This window comes from Prunus dulcis, chromosome 1 (genome assembly GCF_902201215.1).
Source record: "Prunus dulcis chromosome 1, ALMONDv2, whole genome shotgun sequence".
NCBI lineage: Eukaryota > Viridiplantae > Streptophyta > Magnoliopsida > Rosales > Rosaceae > Prunus > Prunus dulcis.
Window position 1 is genome coordinate 30,089,975 of NC_047650.1, and position 24,343 is coordinate 30,114,317.

Below are 24,343 nucleotides of genomic sequence, written 5' to 3' on the forward strand. Positions count from 1 at the left end.
TGTAGCTTAGTTTGGGTTGCAATTATCTTCTCTAATATTTTTTTTAAATAATGTGATATAAACAGTTTTATTAAATTGACAACATATTTTTAGCTTCGTTCGTTGCTAAATTAGGAGATGAAATATAAGCATAAATTGACATTCAATCAAAGATGGCTGGACTGAGTTTCCAGAATGTTGGAAACTTCTTGTTCCTGTCATGTTCATTTGAACAGCGTCTGGAAATTACGCTTCAACCAGCAAGACAGACAGCAGACGGTTCAAAACTATTGAGCTTGTGGATGGTACCAAATTAAGCATTTTAAACTTAAAAGTTTAGTGACTAGTAATATTTACTTATGAGCCACAAAGTACTTCATAATATTTCGTACAGATGAACTGAATGAACAAAATTGCACCATATAGATGGATGGTGCATTATGAACTCAAAGTTGTACAATCTACTTCCGAATTACAATTCTGAATCGAATCCAAAATTCATCACTGTCTTGTTGACTCACTTTCTTATTCGCCAAAACAATGCCAAGTTCAACCAAATTGCAAATTAATTACAACCCTTTTTAATCAGGGGCTAATTACATGGTACTACTATATTACCTTGTTGGCAGCAAGAGTGCTGTCCTGCCCTACGAACCATTCTCATTATGCATACTGGGAATTTGCAGCAGCCAAGAGAGCAGCCCCTATGCCAGACCCATCTTTTGAATGTTCTATGACCACATTCTTTGAAATCTCTGTCCCAAGAAGCTCTGTCACTGCCTCTTGCAAATATCTTCTGTATTGAGGATAGTTTTCATACAACCCTCCATCCATTGCCACCACTGTCCTCTTGCCAAAGATGAGACCTTTTGAATCCTCCTCCATCTTTTTAAGTATCCCTACTATTCCTGCACCAGCTAAGCGCCCACCTCGCTTTACGATGGTGTCACATACATGCACCACAATCTTTCTTGCACTGAGATTTGACTCAACCTGATCCCAGCATTGGGCAAATGAGAAAATATTGATTAGGAAAAGACATTGAAAACTGAAACTAGCTTTAAATTGTACACAATACTTGCTTAGGCATGCATCAAGATGGTATGTATGAACAATTTAGAACAAACATCGGAAGTTTACCCCTGATACATTGTATAGGATTGATCCAACATCTTGAAGGTCATCAGATATATCTTGCTGCATAGCACATATATCTGGGGTCCTATAAAAATCAATTCCAAACACACTTCAGCATAATTCTAATTCTGAACTCCTAGTGTTACCAGACTCAGCAAACAACGGAAGTTTATCTAACCTGAGTGCAAAAGGTGTTGATAGTTTTTCTGGGACAGATTCACCAAACAAAGCATCTGCTTCAGCCATCTTCACTAACACTCTTCGTACAATTTCACCCAGATACATTCCAGAAATTGTTTTCTCAAAGATCTGCATATGTAATATGAGGGACAAGTAATAACTATGTAGTCTTTTGTTAGTTGTTACCAGCATGCTAAAGAAAAGTGCTGATATTCAGTTACTAAAAAAAAAAATATATATATATATATATATATATATATAGTTTACCTGCTCACCAGGATTGATACTAGCAGCATCCATTTCTCTATCAAATTCAGTCAAAGGAAGACCATCTGAGAATGCTCCCCACTCAGTGTTAATAATCTGAGCCAAAGGTAATTTTGGGCAAATTGAGAAATAAAATTAAGCTATGTCCATAAAGAAGAGAGAAATGAGTTTGGGGCCTCTCTCACACACCGTTCTGCCAGAAGAAGAAACCTGACCCTGTAGTTTCGGGATAGCATCTGCCCGTTCAACATAGCAAGCATTGGTTCCAGTACCCAATATAACAGCAACCATGACATCATCATCCCAATATCTTGCTCCAGCTAATGTTCCAACCGCATCATTAACCTAGTACGCATGGATTTATGTCAGATTGGTAGCTAATTCATTAAACCTTTTGAAAAAGGATGCTAGCATCAGATGAGCATACCAGGGCAGACACCCGCATATCAAGTCCCCGCCTTTCCATAGCCTCATTCAAACAAGCAACCACATCTTTCCCTGCCTGTAAAAGTTTGAATATCTTAATATGATTATGTCTGCCAAGTTGGCAAGTTGTTACGAGTGTTAAGAAGCTATGATCAGAAAATGACAGAGGAAAAGGTTTAAAGCCATTAACATAAACCCAAAAAGCATAACCCAATCCAATGAAGAGCTCTGGAAAAATGAAAACAGAAATGCAGAAAAGGAAAGTACGAACCGTTCCAGAAACAGAAAAACCCTTTGTCCACTTAATTAGTATGCCAGAGTCAATGGAGGTCTGCTTCACAGGAAATGAAAATGTGAATCCAATCTCCCTTTTTGTACCGGTTGGAAGGTGGAATTTATTACCCTCTTTTTGTGCAAATTTTGCCAGCCCAGAAGCAATGAAATCAAACAGTTGCTGCAGTGTGAACAACCAAAACTGGTTTTAACTCATGTATGCATTATCCTGAATATAAAATGTGACAAACTAACATTTAATATTGTTGTAGCAAATTAGTTAGTGATAAAACAAGCAGACCTCTGAGGTGCCAAACATAAGCTCTTTAGGAATCGAAACTTGGTCGAATTCGGTGGCAATCACACGCTCTTGTTTGCCGCCTAGTTGTACCCTCAGTACCCTGAAGTTTGTGCCTCCAAGATCCAGTGCATAAAACAACCCCTCCTCATTCCTTCCAATTCCAAAACATATTGAAATTACATCAAACACTAAACTCATGATCATTGAGAGACAGAACAAAATACTCTGTTTCCTTGCATAGCAAAGTAAAAACCTTTCACAACTCACAATCATGACATCAAAACAAAACTAGTAGAAAATGGAATGTACTAGCCATTAATTTTAGAAAATAAATTATAAAAAATAAAAATAAAAAGCAAACAGTCAAGGTATAATTTTGACGGCGTCGTATGAAGTGTGAATAGTACCCGCTTGGGAGGCTGTCAACATAGCTGAGTATCATCTTGAGGTCACTCCCACCATCCACGGCAAGCCCGGCTCGCATGTCGGCGGCCATGGCGTCTGCCACGTGGCACAGGAGGGGCAAAGGAGTGGCAGAGTCGTTGTGTAGCTTGGTCAACAGCGGAGTGACAGAAACGGCAGCAGATCGGACGGCCATCCTAAAGCGAGGCATGGACATGGCCGTACTAGGTGATCGGCGCCTGAGGTAGAAAGGTCCAACGGCTGGGGGCGTGGCAGCAACTGACATGTTGTAGTAAGGCAAGATCTATGAAAAAGAAAGAAGAGGGAAAATAGTGAACAAGGCGCAGAGAGGGAGCATAGTGGTACTATTGTTGGTCTTTATTTCTGTCGATGGCAACCAACTGGCAAGGTTCCCAACTGTGTTTTGTTTAGGTTGTATTTTATAATAAAAAGTCGAAAATGCTCAGAAAGAAAGCAAGACGACGTGGTTTTGGGTAGCTGACATGAAAGAGAGTTAACAAGCTAACAGGAATTAAACTGTTCGTTACCTTCCCGTTGTTTTGTTATTTTTGCTATTTTATTGTTTTTTGATTGGGTACAAAGCTGAGGGTTTGGACAAAGGTTGGGATTGGGCGGACAATACGATGGGGTTTGTAGATGGGACACAACCGCGAAGATTTGTGCTTTTGGTGGTGGGGTTGTAGCTCGAACTATGTTGTTGTTTTTCCAGTCGTTTTAAAGTATATCCATAATAGTTTCCAAATAAAAACAAGTAATAATATTCATATGCTTGGAGCGCCAGCAGCAGCAGCAATCTTTGTAAAATACGATGATAAATTAAGCTGGGTTCAGGGCTGGGCTAGGTTATTAAGATGTTTTGTTGTTGTTAATGTGATAATGATTGATGAAGATGGATAATTCTTATCCTTAATCCTTTTTAATGATTCTAGTTTCAAAATTTTGAGACTTCCATCAACTTTTTAAGTCATGGCCATCCTATCCTACCATAGTTGGATTGGCATTTTCTGTATTGATTACTTTGGGAACTTGATAGAAACGGTATGCCATACATACCATAGCTCTTTCTGTCCCACAAGCCCCTTGACACATACTCATGCATGTGCTAATTGGTTTTTTTTTTTTTTTTTTCTAGAATTAAGAAAAAATAATATTGTAAGTTATGTTTCATAAAAGTATGACTTATTATCTGATTTTATTTTTAATTTTACTTTTTTTAATATGAAAAAAAATATAAATTTACCATATTATCATCATTTAATTAATAATTTCAATTCTTAATATTTAAATTAACCAATAATATTTTTTTAATATTTTAAATATTTCACTGTTCTCTACCTTTCACTTTTTATATATATATATATATATATATATATATATATATATATATACACACACAACATAGTGGTTGCTCTCTCTCTCTCTCTCTCTCTCCCTCTACATGGATAAATGTGTAGTTGGTAGGCCCACCAGTCATGTGCGTTATAGTCTGATTTTGTGAGTTTCGGCCCAGCCCAAGTTTGACGCCAGTTTGTGGGCTGGATTTGAGTCTTGGTTAGATTTGACCATAAGCAAGAGTGCAGGAGAAGACCCATAATTATGAAAAAAGGTAATTGGAATTGGTTGGTGTTGGGTATTGGCAAAGAGTCCCTCTCTTTTGCCCCAGTCCACGAGAAGAAACCAAATAAAATACAAGAGAAGCGAAGAAGTGACCAACTGCTGCCACCCACCGCCTTCCTTTCACTTTCACAATCACATCCACAGTATTAACAGAATTCTAGTGAAGTGGACGCGAAGAAACGAAGCTCCCCCCTGTCCCCCCTGCCCCATCTATAACCGCCCTCTCTCTCTCTCTCTGTCTCACTTGTAAAGAAGTGTAACCAGCCAGCCACCCCATCTCTCTCTCTCTCTCTCTCTCTCTCTCTCTCTGTGTTTTCAAGACTAAGTAAATTGGGCATTCTGGTTGGGGCCTTTGATTGATTCTAGTAGTAGCTAGCAAGCAGTATAATATTTGTGAAAGTTTTATTAAGGAAGGAAGATGGAGAATAATAATGAAACAGCAGCAGCAGCAGGAGTGCAAGTGCAAGGTGTGAGGAGGATTAAGAGGGCGGAGATTGATACAAGGCAACCATTCCGATCTGTCAAAGAAGCTGTTTCATTGTTCGGTGAAAAGTTTCTTGCAGGGGAGCTCTATGCCACCCAGCTCAAACAGGTACTCATCATCATCATATTCATAATTACCTTAATCACTACTTACTTAATTACTACTTGGGTTGGGATTAAAGGTTACATCTCTTAACTTTAATCTTCCCATCTACACAAAATGAAAATTTAGTTTGATCTTCTCATATATGCTTTGCTTGTGGCTGAGTACAAATTAAGTTGCCCCTGTTTATGTGACTGAGTACAAATTAAGTTGCCCCTGTTTATGTGACTGAGCTGTGGTTATGCTGTTAAATATTTAAAATAAAGAATGTTAAATCATCACTAGGCTTAATTCCTTAATGGTCGGCTTTATTAGGGAGGGAATCTGGAGATAATCTTCTTGGCTTTCAAATGAAGAGATGCTATAGAAAAATAAAGAAATGTTAATTTTGGCTTTGTTGGGAGGAGAGGAGAGGAGAGGAGGGGTCACAAGCAAGCAAGCAAGCATCCAGAATATAATTGTACTAAATAATTGATTTTCTTGTATTCTTGAAAGATGCAGAATGGAGCACATGAAAATGGGCATCGGCATGGCCCTGCATCCAGAATTGGAAGCGTGACAGCGGAGCTAGAGGAGACAAAACAAAGCCTCCAAAAAGCCAGAGAAGAAAGCGAGCTCATGGAAAATTGCCTTTCATCTCTAAAACAGGAGCTTGAACGGACAAAGCGAGAGCTCCATCAGTTGAAGGAAAGGGAATATGAGAAACAGTTTGTAGAAGCGGAGATCATCGAAGACGTTAGGAATATAGTTGAAGACTCAGACTCAACCAAATTTGAAATGAAAACACAAACATCTGATGATGAAGAAGGAAGCTTTGAGTTTCAAAACAAAAGATATGTGACATTTGCAAATCCACCTTCCCTTGCGCAAGTAAAGATCGCACAAGGTTTAGGTGTTGATGAAAAATTGCAAAGACACCCTTCTCTTTCTCTCAAGAAGAAGAAAAACAAGCCTTTCATTCCTCTATTAGCTGGGATGTTTTCCAAGAAGAAAGGAGGCCCACAAGTAGCCTATCCTTGATCCTTGATGACTTATCATCAGCCCTGCTGCATTTCTACATCACACATACATACATCTTCATCTTGCTTCCAATCCAATAATACTGCCGCTTGCATGCCAACTCTTTTTTTCCCCTCCCCCTTTGTGTAATTGTATTTTGTATGTCTCACTTCTATCTTATATATGTATGCAAGTCTTGCCATTGCCAGTAAATTAGTTTGCTCGGGATAATAAGAAATTGTAACACTTGAAGAAGAGAGTCTTTGAATGAAGTACCCAATAAATTAGTGTGCCTGATCTCATTAAGGCTTAAGCCGTTGTTCTTGTTTCTTTTTTTTCTTTTATTAATTTAATTGAGGGTAGATGTTTTACATTGGGCCTTAATGCAATGAGTATTGATAATAATGGGCCATTTAAATATAGTCCAACATCATTCGACAACAAATGCAACAATCCAGTAACACTAACGTTGACAACAAATATAAGGCCTCATAAAACGTAAATTGTGATAAGAGAGAGTTCTAAGTGCCAAATTTCAAGTTAATTTGCTTTTCATGAAAGCTTGTTCAAAATTCGACCCAGCTTCAGAGAAAAATAAGTAAATAAATCATTCAAACAGAAGGAATGCATGCATTCACAAATAAATAAATAGTCATATCGAAGGATGTTTCAATTTTCTCAACAATGTATATGTACATGATAAATAAGGCATAATGTAAGAGACAACAACAGCAAAACAGATAAAATAGTTTGAACAGGAGGATCGAGACCAACAGGGAATGCATAGTTGCACCAAGTACATGCTTAATGTGCTTGAAGTTGAAACCAAAACAAGATCACGAATTAATAAGAAAAAAGACAGTGAGGCAAAACATAAGTACATAAGTACATGAGCATGTGCATGCGAAAAGAAACATTTATATCAAAGTTCAAACCATAACGCTGGATTGTGGATCAAAATCCAACATGTCCTCTTGGGTAGACGACGAGGACTTATTAAAGAACTCGATGCAGTCAGCGATGGCCTCGTTATAATGCGAATGAGATGAATAATAGGAACTGCATGAAGTCTTTGGGGGCTCAAAGAACCTGTCACAGCTGGTGCTGTTCCTTTGCCTGGGGGTGCTGCTCGTGGCTCCTGAGGAAGATGAAGAAGACGCGGTAGCTGATCGAGATGGGATAGAAAATAAGAGTCTCATTATTATCTTCCGGAAGCGGTTGAAGAGTTTCATGGCAGACAAGTTCAATTTGGGAGGTTGATGATGATGAGGATCAAATTGGTGGTGGTGATGGAATTGTTGATGATCACCTACTTGTATAATAAAGGAGGAGCTGTGGTCTCTCTCTCTTGGCTGCATTGTATTCTCTGTTTTCGTCCTCTCCGGGAAATGGAATGCTATCATGGGTGTGTGTGTGTCGTCTATCTTATAAATTTAAAATAGGGGAAGGGTGTGATTTTCCAGGGCATGACTTTTATTCTATTTGGGAGACTAATTAAAACTCTCAAGGATGTTGGCATTTGTCCATGTGCTCAAATCATTTGCATGGCCTTCACTTATCCTCACCCAAAAAAAAGGCTTTCTTAGTTAGTTGAAGAACATTTTCCATATCTAACTTGTTCATGATTCTTTACAAAAGTCATTAATTGGGTTCAACACAAAGTATTAGGGTAGTAATTAAGTGAGTAATTGTGAAGTTAATTTTGGAGTTGGATTAAAGATCCAATTATATATGATGGTACGTAAGTGGATGCTTAATTGGTTTGGTTGTACTTAACTTATATCCAAAGCCTAAGATAGAGCTAGCTAATGTGAAATTATGAGAAACCCCCAAAATGATTATTTGACCCATGGGGATGGAGATTGGTCATTAGTCAGAGAAATGCCAAAAATTACCATTCATTTTTCTGGCAGCCTTAGGTACCCTGCTTGGCTGAGGAAAAGCTTAACCTAATGATTGCCCTTTGCATTAGTCAATTCAACACAACCAAAACTGAAGATGCGAATCAATAAGTTCATATCGAGGTGGTCCATACATACCCTATCATCAACTCAAGTATTTCTCTACAAATTAATATAATGTAACTCACTCTCGCCCGTTAAATTTATAACATCGCATCTCAACAGTAGCAACACAAAATGGTCCTGGAAAACTTGAAAGAAGCCAAGTCATTTGTTTATGGTAAAACAAAAATGGGTACTAGAAAAATATGATGAGCTTGTGAAGAGATTTAGACGATCTTAATTATTTATTTATATTAATATCAAAAGTGGAGGGTCAGTCAGGCATGTTCTAATGATTTTTGTAGGACATCATAATTGTGTCTTGGTACTTTCTTCCTTAAAGTAAAGAAAATGTATTAATCATGAGGTAAGCACCTGTCTCAACAACTTATTAACCAGACTACACTAGACTAGGTGAAGTCATCCCATCCCATGTTTAACAAAAATCAGTTCCAAATTCTCTGTCATAATTGTGCTCTTCATTGTTAAAGAAAACAAATTGCAAGATGGAAATGTTTTCTTCTTTTTTGGGCCCAGCCTCGTCATAAATAAGTCATTTCTTTATTGACCACCTTAATTGCTTATGATGTGATTCTCCTTTTTTTCTTCTTTATTGGATGTTCATTCATACCTTGTAACCAAATCATCATATTCTGTGATTTCTTGTTCATGAACACAACCTTTTTCTTCTTTTTTTTTCTTCTTCTTCTGGGACTCATAATAATACCTTCAACCTCTGATGGATTGATGGAATTTCTGAATCTCTATTTTATTTTTAAGGTTAATTTCAATTTAATGCTCTGAATTCTCACTCTTAAGGCATGTTTGTTTATAAACTCTTAAATTTAACAATCATGTATGTACCTTAATTTTTTAATTTTTTTGCAATATAATTATGATGTTAACGTCATTGTCAGAATTTACGTTAATTGCCTATGTGACATACATGTGTTCCGCCTATTCACCTCTTTCAATGTCAATTGAAGCGTATTTTTGGACAATTGGTGAGGGAATGGCCTTTGGGCCTGACCCAATCAAAGGATCAAAATTAATTATGCGATCCAGTCGATGTGGCACGGAAGAAGTTAAGTTAATGACTTGACAGGTTCGGCCCCAATCAATGGGCTCACATTGACAAAGGAAACCTACTTACGTCTCACGTGGACTTCATCATCAGTGAGTGGTTTTTTGGTCGTACATCGATGGACATGGAGTGTAATGGCTGGCTAGTATAAAAGACAAATAACCAGTTGGGGTGTGTGCGTGTCTAAGTGTCTTGTCTATAATTCGAAAGTTACGTTAAACTAATTATAAGTAGAAGTGCAGAGCGACCTCCACTTGTCAATGCATGCTTTGCTAGCCTAACTAGCTACTGTTTAATTTAATTTAATTTATCAATTTAGCTACCAGACAGAGAGAGCGCCCGCCCCAAGCTAGGATTCTTGTTTGTGTAATAAGCCTCAATAAGATTCTTGTTAGTAAGTTTAAGTAAGATTAGTTGCGCTGTCAAATCTAGCAGGAGCCTTAATTAGAATTTTACACTAGAGCATGGGCCAATGGCTGACCTGCACTACGCTTCTATTAGCATGTTTTTACGTGCAAGATTGTCAGTAATCTCAACGGGGATTATGTATTAAACATGATTTTTGGAAAACCTAGCTGCTTCTTCCTTTCCTTCTCTACTTATTTACACTATCTTCCATAACTAGTGCAATAATCCATCACTACGCTGAATCCCTGATGCAATAAATTAAACTGTTAGGGTTTTTTTCACAGTATTCTGACACTAGAAACAATGACGCATGTGCACGCAATTATATATCATCTGTCAACTTGGTGAGTTTTTTTTTTCTTTTTTTCGGGTTCTAAGGTCATAATGTACTCGCAGTAATTCGGAGATTATCTCACGTGGCCCCTGTTAATCTTGGCTTAGTGGGGGCACAAATCTGTGCTTATAGAGATAGATAACCGCCTAAGAATCTAACTAGTTTATTGTTTTACTTTCTAGCTGCTGAATTATTATGAAGAAAAATGACAAACAAATTGTATGAAAGAGGAAATCTCTCTACGTACGCATGCCTCTGATCTGCAGCTAGCTAGGCTAGCTTGCCTAAATATTGGTTGTGGGGCTTGTGGCACTGGCTTTGATATGCTTGAATATCACCTCTCATCAAAACATGACTTAAGGAGACCCACCATGAATGATGAAGTAAAGAGTTATAAGTTTAGACAGTGAAAGGCGTCCATTGAAGATGATGACAGATCAATGCCTACCTCTTAAAACTTGCAGTTGCTTTGTCTCTTACTCTACTTCTACTGGATACATATATATACCGTCTTCATCGGTCACATGAATGTTCATTGTTTTCATCACTGGTCTGAAAGAAGATTAAAAAGAAGAAGACAGACAGCTTCCGGACACTCATTTTTAATTAAATTATAGCTTGCCCAAATGATAAAACAGTTTAATATTAATTTAACAAAAACACTTGCAGTCGAGTAGTTGAACTAAACCCATTAAACAAACATAGAAGAAACAAAAAATAAAAAAGTAGGCCTCACTAGCATTACCATGTGAAAATGATAGAGAATATCATCTATATACACCAACACATAAATCAACCCGAAAATTAGACAAGTCAGTTAACATAATGAAGAGGAACGCCAAATAGGGTTTAAAAACGACGACGTTAATCACGACTCTAGAGCCTTGTAAATGACCACGAAGCATGGGAGGATGGCCCTCGGATTATAAACCACCAGCTCCTCGAGATTTGAATATATTCCGACGAATCCGGCTACAGAATCGTAGGAGCCAGGAGCCGACAAGGACGACAACGCATCCTCCTCCGTCGGCGCATCGTCCGCAATGCGCCTAACCCTGCCAGCAATGACACGGCACACCAACATGGCCCTACGCCCGTCCGTACAGCTCAAGGAGTCGTGGGCCCTACCGCTGCTGGCAGTGGTCCGCACTCCCTTGCCCCCTTCCCCTCCTGCTTTGCCTTGGAAGCCATGCCTGATGATCGTGCACACTCCGCAGCCAGGTACGGAGCCGCACAAGCTGGACGAGCCACGTGCGCCGAGCGTGCACGATATGCTGGCGCAGTGGAAACGCAACAGCTCGTTCCCGTCCGCTGCGCACCTGGGGTTCTTTCGTGTGGTGCCCAGCGCACGGTTCTTCACGGCATCCCGGCAGTCCTCGAACCGTTGGATCGTGCGCTGAGTGTTGTGAACCTTTAGTATCCGTTCGATCTTGCAGATGGGAATGTCTTTCTTCTGCCAGCTTGATTTGAATATTATCTCCACAATGTTTCGGCCGGAATCTTCAACTCCCAGCTCCGATACTGCGCGAATACAAAATTAAGATATTATTACTTTTTAATCCACCTTTATTTTCTTATAAATTATAATGGAATCTTTGTTTAATTAAAACTAATTTATAGAATTTGTAAAACACCCAATTAATGAAAATATAGGTAGCGTCAGGATGGTTGAGTTTTAACGTCAGAAAAGTGGGGCAGTCTTTCTTCTCGAATTAAGACAGGCCACCTTACATATCAGAGTGTCATTTATTCGGTCATGCATGGACAGCTGTAGGTTTGTACTCATCAAGTTGACTGCCTTTATGAGGTGCAATCAATCGTTGGTAAATTTACAAATCTTTCAATTGTTTTTATTTCAAAATTGTTGGAGCTAAGTATTCTGACCTATAAAAAGATTGTAAGCTATAAACTCTATTGAAAACGTTTTAGGGCTTGTTTAATAATTATTTTAATTTTAGTGTTTTTTTTTTTTTTTCCTGGTGTTAGAGTATGGAGAAAAATGAAAGTAAAAATGAGAGTGAGGATGAAATTGAGGGTTGGGATGAGATCATGAGAGGGATGAGTGACAAAAGTGAAAACAAAATCTTGAAAGTGAAAATAATTTCAAATATATTTCAGTTTTTAGTTTTTGTTTTCATTTTTGTTACACCTTCCTCTCATCCTCTCCTCTCATCTTCCCTTTCATTCTCACTTTCGTTCTCCCTCTTTTTCCTTTATACTATAGCGCAAAAAAATAAAAAATAAAAAATAAAAAATAAAAACTAAAAACTAAAAACTAAACAGCCCTTAGCTATTAACAAAAATGTCCAATAGTATAATAGAAATTTGGTAATGAAGAAACAGTAAAAGAAATATAAAGAAAATTCAGCATCATGAAATGAATAATAAAAAGATTATTATTAAGAGGTAGCATAGCATATATATTAATTAGCATGTATGGTATACAGTAGTTACCAGCATGGCGAATTGCTTGGTGATGTTCCAAACTATCCATCTTGGGGAAGATCTCTCCGCACTGAGAGCAAACACAAACACTAGACCTCGGAATTGGGTACCTGAACATTTATAAATTTACTTCTCCATATTAATTTCTAGATATATAAATTGGGTACCTGAAATGTAACGAGCATATTATATGTTGGAGATAAATTAAATTAAAAATGTATACCTGCTAGGGTCAACGATCATGTGGCACTCATAACAGCCAGAGAGTTTCCTGAATTGCATTCCTCTGGAGGAGGAGGAGGAGGCGGACGTAGTATTATAAGCAGCACCAGTCCCAGTAGCGTTGGATCTAGAGGAGGAAGACCGAGTTGATGACCGAGTCACATGTTTCCGACCCAGTAACCCAGTTTCCTGACCCAGCGAGCTACTCTCAGGCGAGTTGTCGGCTCTGTGAACGACTCTGGTGTTGCCATGAACGACATCTCTGAAGCTGCAAATGGAGCTGCAAGAAGACCCCAGTTTCGAGTACCCGGCAGCAGCTGCGCCTGCGCCACCATTGACGATGTTATGATTCTTTGAGGGGTCATGAACTCTTGACCCTTCGATCTGTTTACAGGTGAGGAGGTTCTTGATCTGGTCCCATGAGGATGAGGATGAGGATGGTGGGTTTTGTTGCTTTTTGGAGCTCGACGACTGCTTTTGCCTGCGTTTTGATGGTGGTGGTGCTTTCTTCTTGTTCTTGGGCTCCGTGGCCTCAGGTACAAAAGTAAGCAGAGCCATAAAAAAAGCAGATCACCAACAGAAACTAAAGCAGAGATATAATAGAATTGAAGAAGAAGCTCTCTGTCTCTGCTGCTCTTTTCATAAAAATAAATAAATATTTGAAGTTTGAGATGGTTTTGTTTGTGTAGTGGAGAGAGATGGATTCGAGATGTGGGTAAATAACTAATAATAAGCAAAGGCAAAGCGGGAGGTCGTCCAGTGAGGTGGGTCTACTTCATTATTTTATTGCTTTTTTGGGTAATAAATTAATGCTTTTTTATTTTGTTTTGGGTTAGCAAGCATAGCTACTGTGTTTGTCTTATGTACAAGTTTGATTTGAGTCATATATAGAAGAGGGTTGACCTTTCGATTGACTGGGTTGAATCACAGAGCAGGTACATATGGATTGAACGGTTGATTGAGTGGTGTGTGATGTGAATGGGGTGGTCCACAAGATGCAGGGGAAGGATAAAATAACACGTAACATGTTGTGTGCGAGTGCGATTTGGTTAGACTGCTTGTCGTGGCTGTGGAGATGATATGTGCTTGTATTGTATGCTGCTGCTGATGCGTGCGTTATTGGAGCTATTCTCTTGTGCTTTCTTGGGCCTTTGTTTATTCTCCTTCTTGAGTGAACAAGTTCCTTTTGCACTGAAAAGTCAGATAGTCCTGCAATTGAAAGTTGAAAGAGAAAGAAAAAAGAAGAAGAAACATGTCAAGAATTTTCTACTGCATGGGTAGAAAATCGGGGAAGCAAGCATCAAAAAGGAAAAGGGCATTGCATGAATCATGATTCATGATAGAGGGGCAGTGGAAATACTGTCCCTAAAGCTGCGGTGAATATTTCCGTTAATAAGTGTGCAAAATGATGATGGAATCGAAAAGGAAAAGTGCATAAGCCAAAGAGAGAGGCAGAGAAAGAATAGGAAGCGTCCAATTTTTATTCCACCATCAATGTTTCCCACTGTCATGCATATGTAACATGAATGAATATATGAATATGACTCATATGAAAATAACAATAATCATTGTATTATCTAAATTCTTTGATTCATTGAAACACACCAAGAAAATTGCAATGCAAAGTGGGCTGGCTGCTGTGTCTCTAGAATCATTGATATGTGTGTGCCAGCCAGCCAGCTTAGCTTACTGGCCTTAGAAAGAAAGAACCCTGTGTCACTAGACTAGTCAATATCATCAATACAAGCTGATTCATTTCATTCGTGTCGCATGCAGCTCGTCCTCTACTCCTGCCTACTTTACCAATTAAGATTCCTATCTATCTATCTATCTATCTCTTATATATATATATATATATATATATATATATATATATATATATGATGAAGATGATAAATAATGATACACATCTTTATATTATATGGATTATCAATTCTCACATGCATTGCAATTTGCATATATCTATCTACCACATGGAAAGATTGATTCATTTCTAAGTCTCATCAATCATAAGTCATATTCACATTGCAAACCCTCATTTTGTAATTCACTATATATGTCAAATAATTAATTAATTAATTAGTAGAAAATTTGGGAGTGGTTGGTTTTGGTTAAGTTGGAAGTGAGATTGGTTTTGGCCAACCAACCAACCACTGCCTTAAGATAGATAAGCAGTGGAAGGAAGCGGTGTCTCATCTCCATGTCGGTTCTCAAGTTCCAACTCACTCAGCTCAGGGCTGCATCTGCATCATCCAATTAATCCATCATGGTATGGAAATTGGAATCCAACTCTCTCTAACTCCACAAACATTAAACAATTAACACATTATTAAAAGTACCAGCATCGTTGGAGCTACCTATGAGTACGTACATTGTTCACTTCTTTCAAACTAAGAGCACATTAATATTGCGGGCGTTCAGCAGAAAAACAAAATGAAGAGATAATATTGCTAGCCTTCGCCAATAAGGTATTAGCTCAGTTGATTTAACTTTTTGGTCTCAAATTCTGTAGGCAGAAGTTTGAAACCCCCAAGCATCCAAGAATGTTCGTGTAAACCCTCTCCCCAAAACCCAAAAAAACATAATTGAGGTATTTGTTATTCAAGGACAGAAACTTGGGCATGGTTGATGAAGCCCTCTCTCCTCCTCCTCCTCCTTCATCTTCTTAGTTGTTACATATCGCATATCCAGACTACAAGAGATTAATTGGAGGACAAGACAAGAGATTCTGATTATTACAAAGAAAATGCTCATCGGGCTCATCGGCTCTGTCAACGCCTCTTTTACAAGGAGAGAGTGCGATCACGGACTCTTTTAGATGGACTCACACAACACTTCTCCGATATGAAGGAATTTTTTTGACCTGACCAGACCAGACCATTTCAAATCAAGGATTTAAAAAAATTACTGGGGGATTTTAAGAAATTAGGAGATTACTTTTATATTAAAAAAAAAAATACAAACAAAACTTAAAATGGGGAAATCAAAATACTTGGTTGGTTGGTACAAATAAAAATCTCCCAAGTCAGGACCCGGGTACAAACGAAGGACCGTAATCTAACATAACGAGTTTGCATCATCATAATTCATGTGGTAAAATATCTCAATCCAAAGGACCGTAAGTATAACCATATAATCATAATCCAATTCAATCATACACCAGACAAGACAATAAAATATCTATTATCCTCATCTTTTCAGATTTTTCGTTTGGCACTTCACCAAACAAACATGGCAGGAGAGTGGTACCTCCTCTGTGCAGTTAGAAAAGGTGGTTCATCAAATCCTGCCCATCAATCAAACCCGTCATGTGCAAATATGAAGCAAACTTCTTTTTAATTCAGAGTTAAAACACCCATGCATTTCTGGTGTGAAAACTAAAAATCATAATGGCAGAGACAAAAGTTACATAAACCCTGGAAGCACAAAAGTTAATCAAAAAGAAAGAAAAAATTGATACTATGAGAGACCATTGTACATTTAGATTCCGTCGCCCTGAGACAAATTTTAACAAAATTGGGATAAGTGCAAGCACACATAGGGCATAATGTACTCAACTAGCAACAATATGGAAGGGCCTGGAAACTCTCATTCACGGAAACTCACTGGTAAACAGACATCACCTCTTCAACTCTCATTCACGGAAACTCACTGGTAAACAAACATCACCTCTTCACAGACAAAGGACCTCCCATCATTTGTCAGCATGTCATGACTCAGCCGGGATTCCATTATTAGATCACATTGAAGCCCTCTAAATTTTGCCAAAACTGCAAAGTAGAACACCAGTAAATATCAAAGATGCCAAAACAAACATGGAATAAACATAGTAACGAATGAAGCATACCTTCGTGGTTATATCAATCATCCAAGTAATAATAGGATCCAGCAGCTTTTTGTTCCCTATCCTTCGTTGACTCCAATTTGTTGATTCTTGGGCGGTAGTTAGTGGGGTCACGTCGAAATGTGATATCAAGATGCTGCATGCAGCATTCCAAAAATCAATGAAAATTACTTGTGGAGAGAGAGCAGTTCCAATAACATGCTATTTAGGTTTCCAACAGCTTATCCCTTTTAAGACTCATTTTCAGAGTGGTGGTACAAATAACACCAGTTAGCAGCAATAAGTTGTGATTATGCACAAAGAATGACCAATTTCAAAATTATATTCCTATTATCACACACTACTCTCCCTCTTCATAGTAGGACGCCAAAATAATTGACTGAAAAGAAGAAGTTGCAACACTTACAGATAAGAATAGATTCATCCCAGTCAATAATGACTGTGGAGAATTTGCAACACAATCAATTGATGGCTTCCCCTCATAGACAATAACTCTATCTGCCAAGTAGGTAGCCATAATAAAGTCATGTTCAACCACGAATGCAGTTTTCTTAGCATGTAGGATAAACCTCTTTATGACTTTTGAAGCAACAATACGCTGCTCAGAATCAAGATAGGCACTTGGTTCATCTATAAGATAGATATCTGCAGGCTGCATTAAGAAAAATAAAATGTATCAGTTAAAGCTGATCCGCATGCACTTTCACCAGTTAGAACAACACAAAACTACAAGTAATCACCTTCCTGGCGTCAAATGATAAAAAAGAAAAACGGAAACCAAATGCAGGGACCAAAACAGATGCATGGAAAAACTCAAACATGCGGTCATGATATAGTTCGAGGACTGAAAAACTCAAACAAAATGGCAGATACTTGCTTTTAGTCGGGGACAATGGCAATCCCCCAATACTTACGTTAGAGAAAAAAGAAAAGAGAACACCCTTTAACCCATTCCCAACTTCCAAACACAGTCAATTCCAGCCTTCTCAGATGAATCCAAGGCATCAAATACAAGAGGTGGGTACCGTAAAGTGTTGAAAGGGATCCAACCCAAGAAACAAAGGGCCACTTTATTTATTCACATCAATAACCCAACATCTCCCTTCCTACTATACTTGCAAGGCTGAAAATAAGGAAAAGCCAACACTACTGATTTTTCTACAACAGGAAATCAAAAAATAATGTTTCTGGAAAATTTCAGGCTTCTGAAATTCATAACCGAGACACATGAAAAAGCTCAACCAAGCATTTACCTTCCCGAGGCATAGGCATAATGCAACCCTTTGCAGCTCTCCACCAGAGAGATTCACAACTTCTTGATCCATCAATTGTTCAATAAGAAGAGGCTTCATCACATCTGACATGAACTGGGGATGGGTATATGAATCACGAATTCTTGAATGTAACAAGTGTCTGACAGTGGATTGAAATTTTGGACTGATTTTCTGGGGTTTGTAAGAAACATTGAATTCAGGTATCTCCACATTGGAATCTTCTACAATATCAGGTTTCAATAGACCAGCCTGCAAATTGGACAAGTGTATCCTAACTCAATGTCTCAAGCTGCAAAGTGATTATGACTGAATTTTAAAAAGAAAGAAATCAAAGGAATGAATACCAGCATACGGATAAATGTTGTCTTCCCTGTTCCATTCTCACCCAGCATAACAATAATTTGAGAATCCGTAAATTCTCCCTCAACAACACGAAGCCTAAAGTTTCCCTGAGTTTTAGTCATAGATGGGTATTTATATCGTGCATATGTCTCAATTTCCTCAGCACTTTCCTGTGGAGTCTCAGCAACCTAGTAAAGGGAAAAAAAAAAAGTGAATCACAAAGTACTGATAAGTCAAAAGAGCATTTCATGGACAAAATTTATAATCTTGCCTTAAAGGTCAGAGATTCATCCCGGAACCTAAGATTTTCTGTAGGAACAAATCCGGCCAAGAAGATGTTAATTCCTTCTCTAACTGAGAAAGGAAGAGTTACAACTCCATATGCACCCGGTTTCCCGTATAAACAGCAAATGAAGTCTGATAAGTAATCCAAGACACTAAGATCATGCTCCACAACAATTACATAGCTGAAAATACAAGGATATATAACTATTAGCTAAAGATGCAAGAAGACAATCAAGAAATCCAACACAAACGTGCAAATGAAAATTTGAAGGAAGTCAAATATAAAAAAATAGACCTATTAGGCCTGAGCAAAGATCGGACAACTTGGGCTGCTTTAAGCCTCTGTTTCACATCAAGATAACTTGAAGGTTCGTCAAACATATATATCTCTGCATTCTGTATGGCAACGACAGCAATGGCAAATCTTTGAAGCTCCCCACCTGATAAATCCCCTACATTACGATCTATAACCTGGTTCAGCTCAAGATCAGCACACAGTTCTTCCTTCATATCCCTTTCATCTTTCTGGTTGAGCACCTCCCCAACATTTCCTTGAACTGCTTTTGGAATGTGATCAACATACTGGGGCTTTATAATGGCCTGTTAAATGAAAAGAGAAATACAAAAATGCAATTAACAGGAAGACAAAAATATTACATAAAACAATATAAGTGTTAGACACAACCAATGATGGCCAAAAAATTGAAATGCATGCAACATTGTTTGTCTAGACTAAACCCTTTTATACTGCATTAAGCATTTTTTTCAAGTATCATACTTCTAGGCATTTCTGTCTTAAATTCATTATCATGAGATGCAAATAATATTTCCATTCACCAAATTGTTTATGTTCAACTATATCTTGACCATCCCATTAATGGCATTAAGATCACCCACCCAGTTATCTTGACCATCCCATTAATGGCATTAAGATCACCCACCCAGTACTGGAAGCAGCCTATGAACTATCTTGAATAGCAAGCACTAGGAGATATCACCACAACTTAGATCTGTAGTACTATAAAGTAGGCCACTGAGTTCATACATAATGAAATTCAAAGTCGTAGTTCTAAAATAAATATGTTTAACTTTTTCTTTCAACAACTCGAGGTATCTGGATCTTCAACCCGATTAACCAGAGTCAGAGACAACCCAAAATGATCTTTACAGACAACTAAAACACAAACCAAATAGAAAGCCCAAAAAAAAAAAAGATAAATAAACATAACTATCTAAGAAAAACATGCATTAAATGTCCAAAACGTTTGTCTAAAAAGCTAAACTCATGTCCAATTCCGTATGAAACATCATGAGCATCAAATTGAAAGGTACCTTCAAATTGTCTTCCAGGATACGGGTAAAATAATTCTGCAACTCAGATCCTCGAAAGTAGGTCAAAATTTCCTGCCAGTCTGGAGGATTCTGCCGAAAAAAGAGAGCAACATAACATAATCAAAGAATGCACCAAAACCAACTTGAAAAAAATGATATACTTATCAGAGAAGGGGGAAGTTTTGTAAGATATATTACATTGAAACGACCTAAATTTGGTTTCAACTTTCCAGCCAAAACTTTTAGGGCAGTTGACTTCCCAATGCCATTAGTTCCAACCAAACCAAGTACTTGCCCTGGCCTTGGGACTGGTAACCTGAAATTGTAAATTTCTGTTATCCCAAACCACACAAATGCTTAAATGATCACTTCCATATAATGTGATAAGGAACTAACCTGTGTAGTTTGAAAGTGTTAGGCCCATAACGATGTGTTGTATCTTTGTCTAAATCCTTTGGCAAGTTGATAATTTGGATTGCTTCAAATGGGCATTTCTGCATCATCAGATGGTATAGAGTCCAAAGAATGCCTTTAAAACATGACTAGTGTATAGAACAAGAAAAATGACAGTAACAACACTTTCTACAGACCTTAACACAGATACCACACCCAATGCACAATTCTTCTGAGATAAAAGCAATCTTGGATGCAGGGGTAACCTCGATACATAGTTTACCTGCAGATTAATCAGGCAAGATCGTATATTTGTATAAAGGTCAACCATTTAAATCAAGTCTGAGTCAAGACAAGATAATTCAAAAAGCAGCTCAGTTATATAGAAGTAAACATAGCGCTACAATAATGCATGACAAGAACTTGTCAATACAGAAATATTATATATATATATATATATATATCTCTGTGTGTGTGTGTGTGTGTGTGTGTGTGTGTGTGGAGCTGCCTCACTATATGCAGGAGCTCATGTCTGTATTTTGAGTAACCTTTCTTAGAATCTTTGTTTGGTTTTATATACGATGTAATCCCTTTGAATAGCTAGCTTCAAGCTCAATAAATTTTCTGGGTATTTCTCCTTGCAGGAGGCATTCTATTTCCTTTATTTCCTTATATTTACTTAACATGATCATCAAGACATACTCCCATCACAAGTAGCTTCCATAATGATTTGAAAAGGAATACTACATTTGGGGATAAATAACAGTTCACATGATAAACAACCAGCTGAGGAATCCAAGTAATCAGGATTTGTGCATCACACATATGCATAATAGCAATATCATATCTCAAGCAACAAGAAAAGATATGCTTGTTTTTGTGAAAACAAAAGAACCTTTATCTCGAGCAATTCAATTAATCCTGATTTTATCTTGTTTATGAATAGAAACACACACACACACGCACACACACACACACACACACATATACATATATTATCTTGTTTATGAATAGAAACACACACACACACACACACACACACACACACACACACACACACATATACATATATTATATACAAAATACAAGAAATAATGTAAAAAAGAAAGGGAATTATAATATACCAGTCTTGACGACAGGACAGCTCTTCTTGCATTCCTGGCGGCACTTCTTAGGCTTGCATCTGTCGGAGCTCACTATTGCTATACGGGTTAACCGATCTGCCATCTCCTAATCTTCTTCTATCCACAGTAAATCGACCGATCAAATTAAGCAAAGGATCAAATGCACACTGACATTACAAGAGATAAGAGACATATGCTTCTCTTACTTTGTCTATATTAGGTAATAGTACATGTAATCAGTAAACCATCAAATTACATATAACAAGAGATTAGAGACATCTGCTCTCTTTCTTTGTCTACATATAAACCCCCAATTACAAATATGCAGACATTACTAAATTACATATAATCAGTAAATAGTAAATCATCATACCACTCATGAACACTCAATACAAACCAATTGCCAATAATAATTCCCAATTGAAAATAAACAGAAGTAGCAGCAGCGTAACCCTAATTGAATTTTTCACTCCAAATAATCACTGAACCCCAGATCGAATTTAAACCCCAATTAATCAGCTAAGCCCCAATTCAATTTTCTCAAAACCCTAATTTAAACCGAAATCCCAATTGAATTTCAAACTAAAGTCTAATTCATTTTTTAGTATAGCTAAACCCTAAATTAGGCTATGAATCCTTTGAATTTAACTTAGAATACATAAACTCCCTAATTAAAACCGAAGCCCCCAAAATAATTTTCTAAAAAACCCTAAGTTAAAATTCACAGAACAAACCCTAAAATTAGATAAAATTGGCAAGCACATACCGAATGTAGTTGGATGAAGCACTGGAAATTGACAACGCCGCAGCCCCAAGATTCGAAGGAGCTGACGCCAATGATCGGATGAGATAGAGGGAAGCGATGAGGCTGAGATTAGAGAGAGATTCGAGGACGCCGAGATTATGATATAGACTAGAAGAAGTGAGGCGGATGCGTGCGGCGGCCTGAGCGGCGATAGAGAGGAGAAATTTTGGGTGTGAGAGTAGAATAGAGAACCCTAATGAGTCTCAGAAAGCTCACTAGTTGGGTGCGGCCGGTTCTATTCCAAAAAGTATAGAACCAGTACTGATACAACGCCACGTGCAATTGAAAGTCTAAAGTTTTATTTGGTTGGCCCGGTCTTTCTTTTTTTATGGTCAATATTGGGCCGGTCTTTCAATTGAGAGTTTTATTTTGAAAGCAATTTCGCCTCCATTAACAATATTTTAGGGCCAAAGTACACCTTTTTTTTTCTTTTTTTTTTTTAAACAATTGATATTGAGTGAGGGAAACCGAACCTATAACCTTGGATGAAGGAAATAAAAATTGCATAGAATTCTTAAATGATGGAATTTATATCTCCAACATTTAAATTCTTAAAAATAAACAATTTCAGTATTTAGATTTATATATGTCAAATTTTGTAAATAACAGAAATTACAAGAAAAACATATTCATATGCTCAATAGAAATTGTGAAATGAGGCATTTTTTGGCGGAAATAACCTCAACAATTTTGATCCCCAATTTCTATGATTTTTTCCTCGCGTCATTTAATAATTTCCCTACTTAAGTTGCCAACCAATGGAAATATCAATTTTTCCTCTTCCATTCCTAACTTTTAACTAAATTGTAATAACCCAAAACAAAATATCTAAAAAGAAACAAAATATCTAAAAAGTATGATTAATATCTTCTAGCAAAAAGACGATTTTGCCCTCGCATATTTTAATAGGGAAAAAGTTAACTTTTTGATCGAGAAAGATTTTGGCAATTCCGCTTACGCCGTTGCGTAGAGCACGGCGAAACAAGTCCGTAGACACGGAGTAAACTCGAATCGGAGTTATAACGAAGAAAATACGATCAAAATAGCGCAAAGGGCAAAATGGTAATTTGAACAAAAAGTCAAATTTTTATTTCTTTTCTCTCTTCTCTCTCCTCATTTCTCTCTCCTCTCTCTCTCTCCTCTCGATTCGCTCCAGCAGCCGACCTCCAAGCACTCTCGACGTCACCCCGGCCGCCACATGTCGAGCCGATCTCCGAGACCGGTGCCAAACCGACCGCCACTCACCCGCCGTCCTTCCCCGACCCATCGCCGCCCTTGCCGTGGCCGGAGTTCGCCGGAATCCGCCATTTTCCGTCGTTTTCTAGTTCAAACTTTGAGCTCTTCGTTCTCCCACAATTCTCCACCAAATCGATCGAGTAAGGTATGGTTTCTCAGCTATTTTTCGTGTTCTAACTGATGGATGTATGGGTTTCGATCGATTTTGGCTCTAGAACACTCGATTTTCAACTTGAAAATCGGCCAAAACTTCAGCCGCCGTGATCAGCCATTTTCGGCCACTTTTTGGGATATGTCCAAGAACAAAAGTGACTCCAAATGGGGTGTTTTACCTGGGATAGGAGTTTGGAGTCTTAGTTTCGAGTTTTTCAGGTAACTCGTAATCGTTTTGGACACCCAATCTGCCCGCGCGTGTGGCGGCGCGTGGGTGAGGGTGATGAGGTAACTCTATGTAGTTTTGCGATCCTCGTGTCGTCACGAGCGCGTAGGATTTCGCGGATCTCGATTCGGAGTCCGTTTGAGCCCCGAACGGATTTTTCATATCGCGCGATCCTTGGGTGCAGTGTCGTCAAATCGTTGGATCGCACTCAATTTTGGATATGTCGGTCTACATGATTTCAGGATCGTGTAGGATTTGACGGATTGCGAATCGGAGTCCCGGCTACTCCGAAATCGCGAACCCTGGGGCTAGGGTTTGGATTTTAAGCGATAACGCGATTTTGGCTAATCCGACCGTCCGTTTCGGACCAAATTCGCAGAACATGGTTCTTTCTCCGTGAGAAACCTTTAGAGAATCCCAGATTGGCCATCGGAGATCGTGGACCCCACTGGGCCCCTGATCGGCCAGTCTGTCGGTTTATCGCTTAGTAAAACTTCGGTCTTTCAAGACCGTTCTAATTGTCTGAAAAACTAAAGTGGGCTTAGAAGTGACTTTTAAATAAGTATACGCATTTCTAGGAGCCGGGGCAGGGTGTTTAATTTAATTCTTTTATTGAGCAGTTTATTAATTTAATTTTTATGGGTA

The 24,343-nt window shown here is 38.1% G+C and overlaps 5 protein-coding genes across 9 annotated transcripts; 1 reads left to right on the plus strand and 4 right to left on the minus strand.

Moving 5' to 3' along the window:
• Window positions 1-314: 314 nt before the first annotated feature.
• LOC117615931 (hexokinase-2, chloroplastic) lies at window positions 315-3,671 on the minus strand. Its single transcript, XM_034345115.1, has 9 exons — window positions 2,971-3,671; window positions 2,564-2,714; window positions 2,261-2,443; window positions 1,991-2,065; window positions 1,753-1,908; window positions 1,564-1,659; window positions 1,295-1,425; window positions 1,120-1,201; window positions 315-972 (listed from the first exon to the last, which is right to left on the minus strand). The coding sequence occupies exons 1-9, from the start codon at window positions 3,249-3,251 to the stop codon at window positions 643-645; spliced, it is 1,485 nt and encodes a 494-aa protein (XP_034201006.1). The 5' UTR covers window positions 3,252-3,671; the 3' UTR covers window positions 315-642.
• Window positions 3,672-4,757: 1,086 nt separating this feature from the next.
• On the plus strand, window positions 4,758-6,501 carry LOC117614875 (WEB family protein At1g75720). 2 transcript variants are annotated; one of them, XM_034343798.1, is made up of 2 exons: window positions 4,758-5,195; window positions 5,685-6,501. In XM_034343798.1, exons 1-2 carry the CDS (start codon window positions 5,022-5,024, stop codon window positions 6,207-6,209), a joined length of 699 nt encoding a protein of 232 aa, XP_034199689.1. In that variant the 5' UTR covers window positions 4,758-5,021; the 3' UTR covers window positions 6,210-6,501. The 2 variants fall into 2 exon arrangements, with proteins under 2 accessions (XP_034199689.1, XP_034199690.1); XM_034343799.1 differs by having other exon boundaries at window positions 5,691-6,501.
• A 503-nt stretch (window positions 6,502-7,004) lies between these two features.
• LOC117621732 lies at window positions 7,005-7,617 on the minus strand. Its single transcript, XM_034352306.1, has one exon. It carries the CDS (start codon window positions 7,589-7,591, stop codon window positions 7,118-7,120), a length of 474 nt encoding a protein of 157 aa, XP_034208197.1. The 5' UTR covers window positions 7,592-7,617; the 3' UTR covers window positions 7,005-7,117.
• Window positions 7,618-10,644: 3,027 nt separating this feature from the next.
• On the minus strand, window positions 10,645-13,404 carry LOC117616485. The gene is made up of 3 exons (XM_034345816.1): window positions 12,686-13,404; window positions 12,472-12,572; window positions 10,645-11,538 (listed from the first exon to the last, which is right to left on the minus strand). Exons 1-3 carry the CDS (start codon window positions 13,240-13,242, stop codon window positions 10,886-10,888), a joined length of 1,311 nt encoding a protein of 436 aa, XP_034201707.1. The 5' UTR covers window positions 13,243-13,404; the 3' UTR covers window positions 10,645-10,885.
• A 2,555-nt stretch (window positions 13,405-15,959) lies between these two features.
• LOC117614845 (ABC transporter E family member 2) lies at window positions 15,960-22,290 on the minus strand. 4 transcript variants are annotated; one of them, XR_004583928.1, is made up of 14 exons: window positions 22,045-22,284; window positions 21,279-21,395; window positions 20,352-20,437; window positions 20,158-20,255; window positions 19,960-20,077; window positions 19,762-19,851; window positions 18,725-19,029; window positions 18,416-18,611; window positions 18,147-18,332; window positions 17,782-18,051; window positions 16,935-17,180; window positions 16,532-16,664; window positions 16,354-16,454; window positions 15,960-16,179 (listed from the first exon to the last, which is right to left on the minus strand). XR_004583928.1 is itself a non-coding variant. In XM_034343759.1 (13 exons), the coding sequence occupies exons 2-12, from the start codon at window positions 21,379-21,381 to the stop codon at window positions 16,545-16,547; spliced, it is 1,818 nt and encodes a 605-aa protein (XP_034199650.1). In that variant the 5' UTR covers window positions 21,382-21,392; window positions 22,045-22,290; the 3' UTR covers window positions 15,960-16,454; window positions 16,532-16,544. The 4 variants fall into 4 exon arrangements, 2 of the variants coding, with proteins under 2 accessions (XP_034199650.1, XP_034199649.1); XR_004583927.1 differs by having other exon boundaries at window positions 15,960-16,307; XM_034343759.1 differs by having other exon boundaries at window positions 15,960-16,454; window positions 21,279-21,392; window positions 22,045-22,290.
• Between the last annotated feature and the right edge of the window lie 2,053 nt (window positions 22,291-24,343).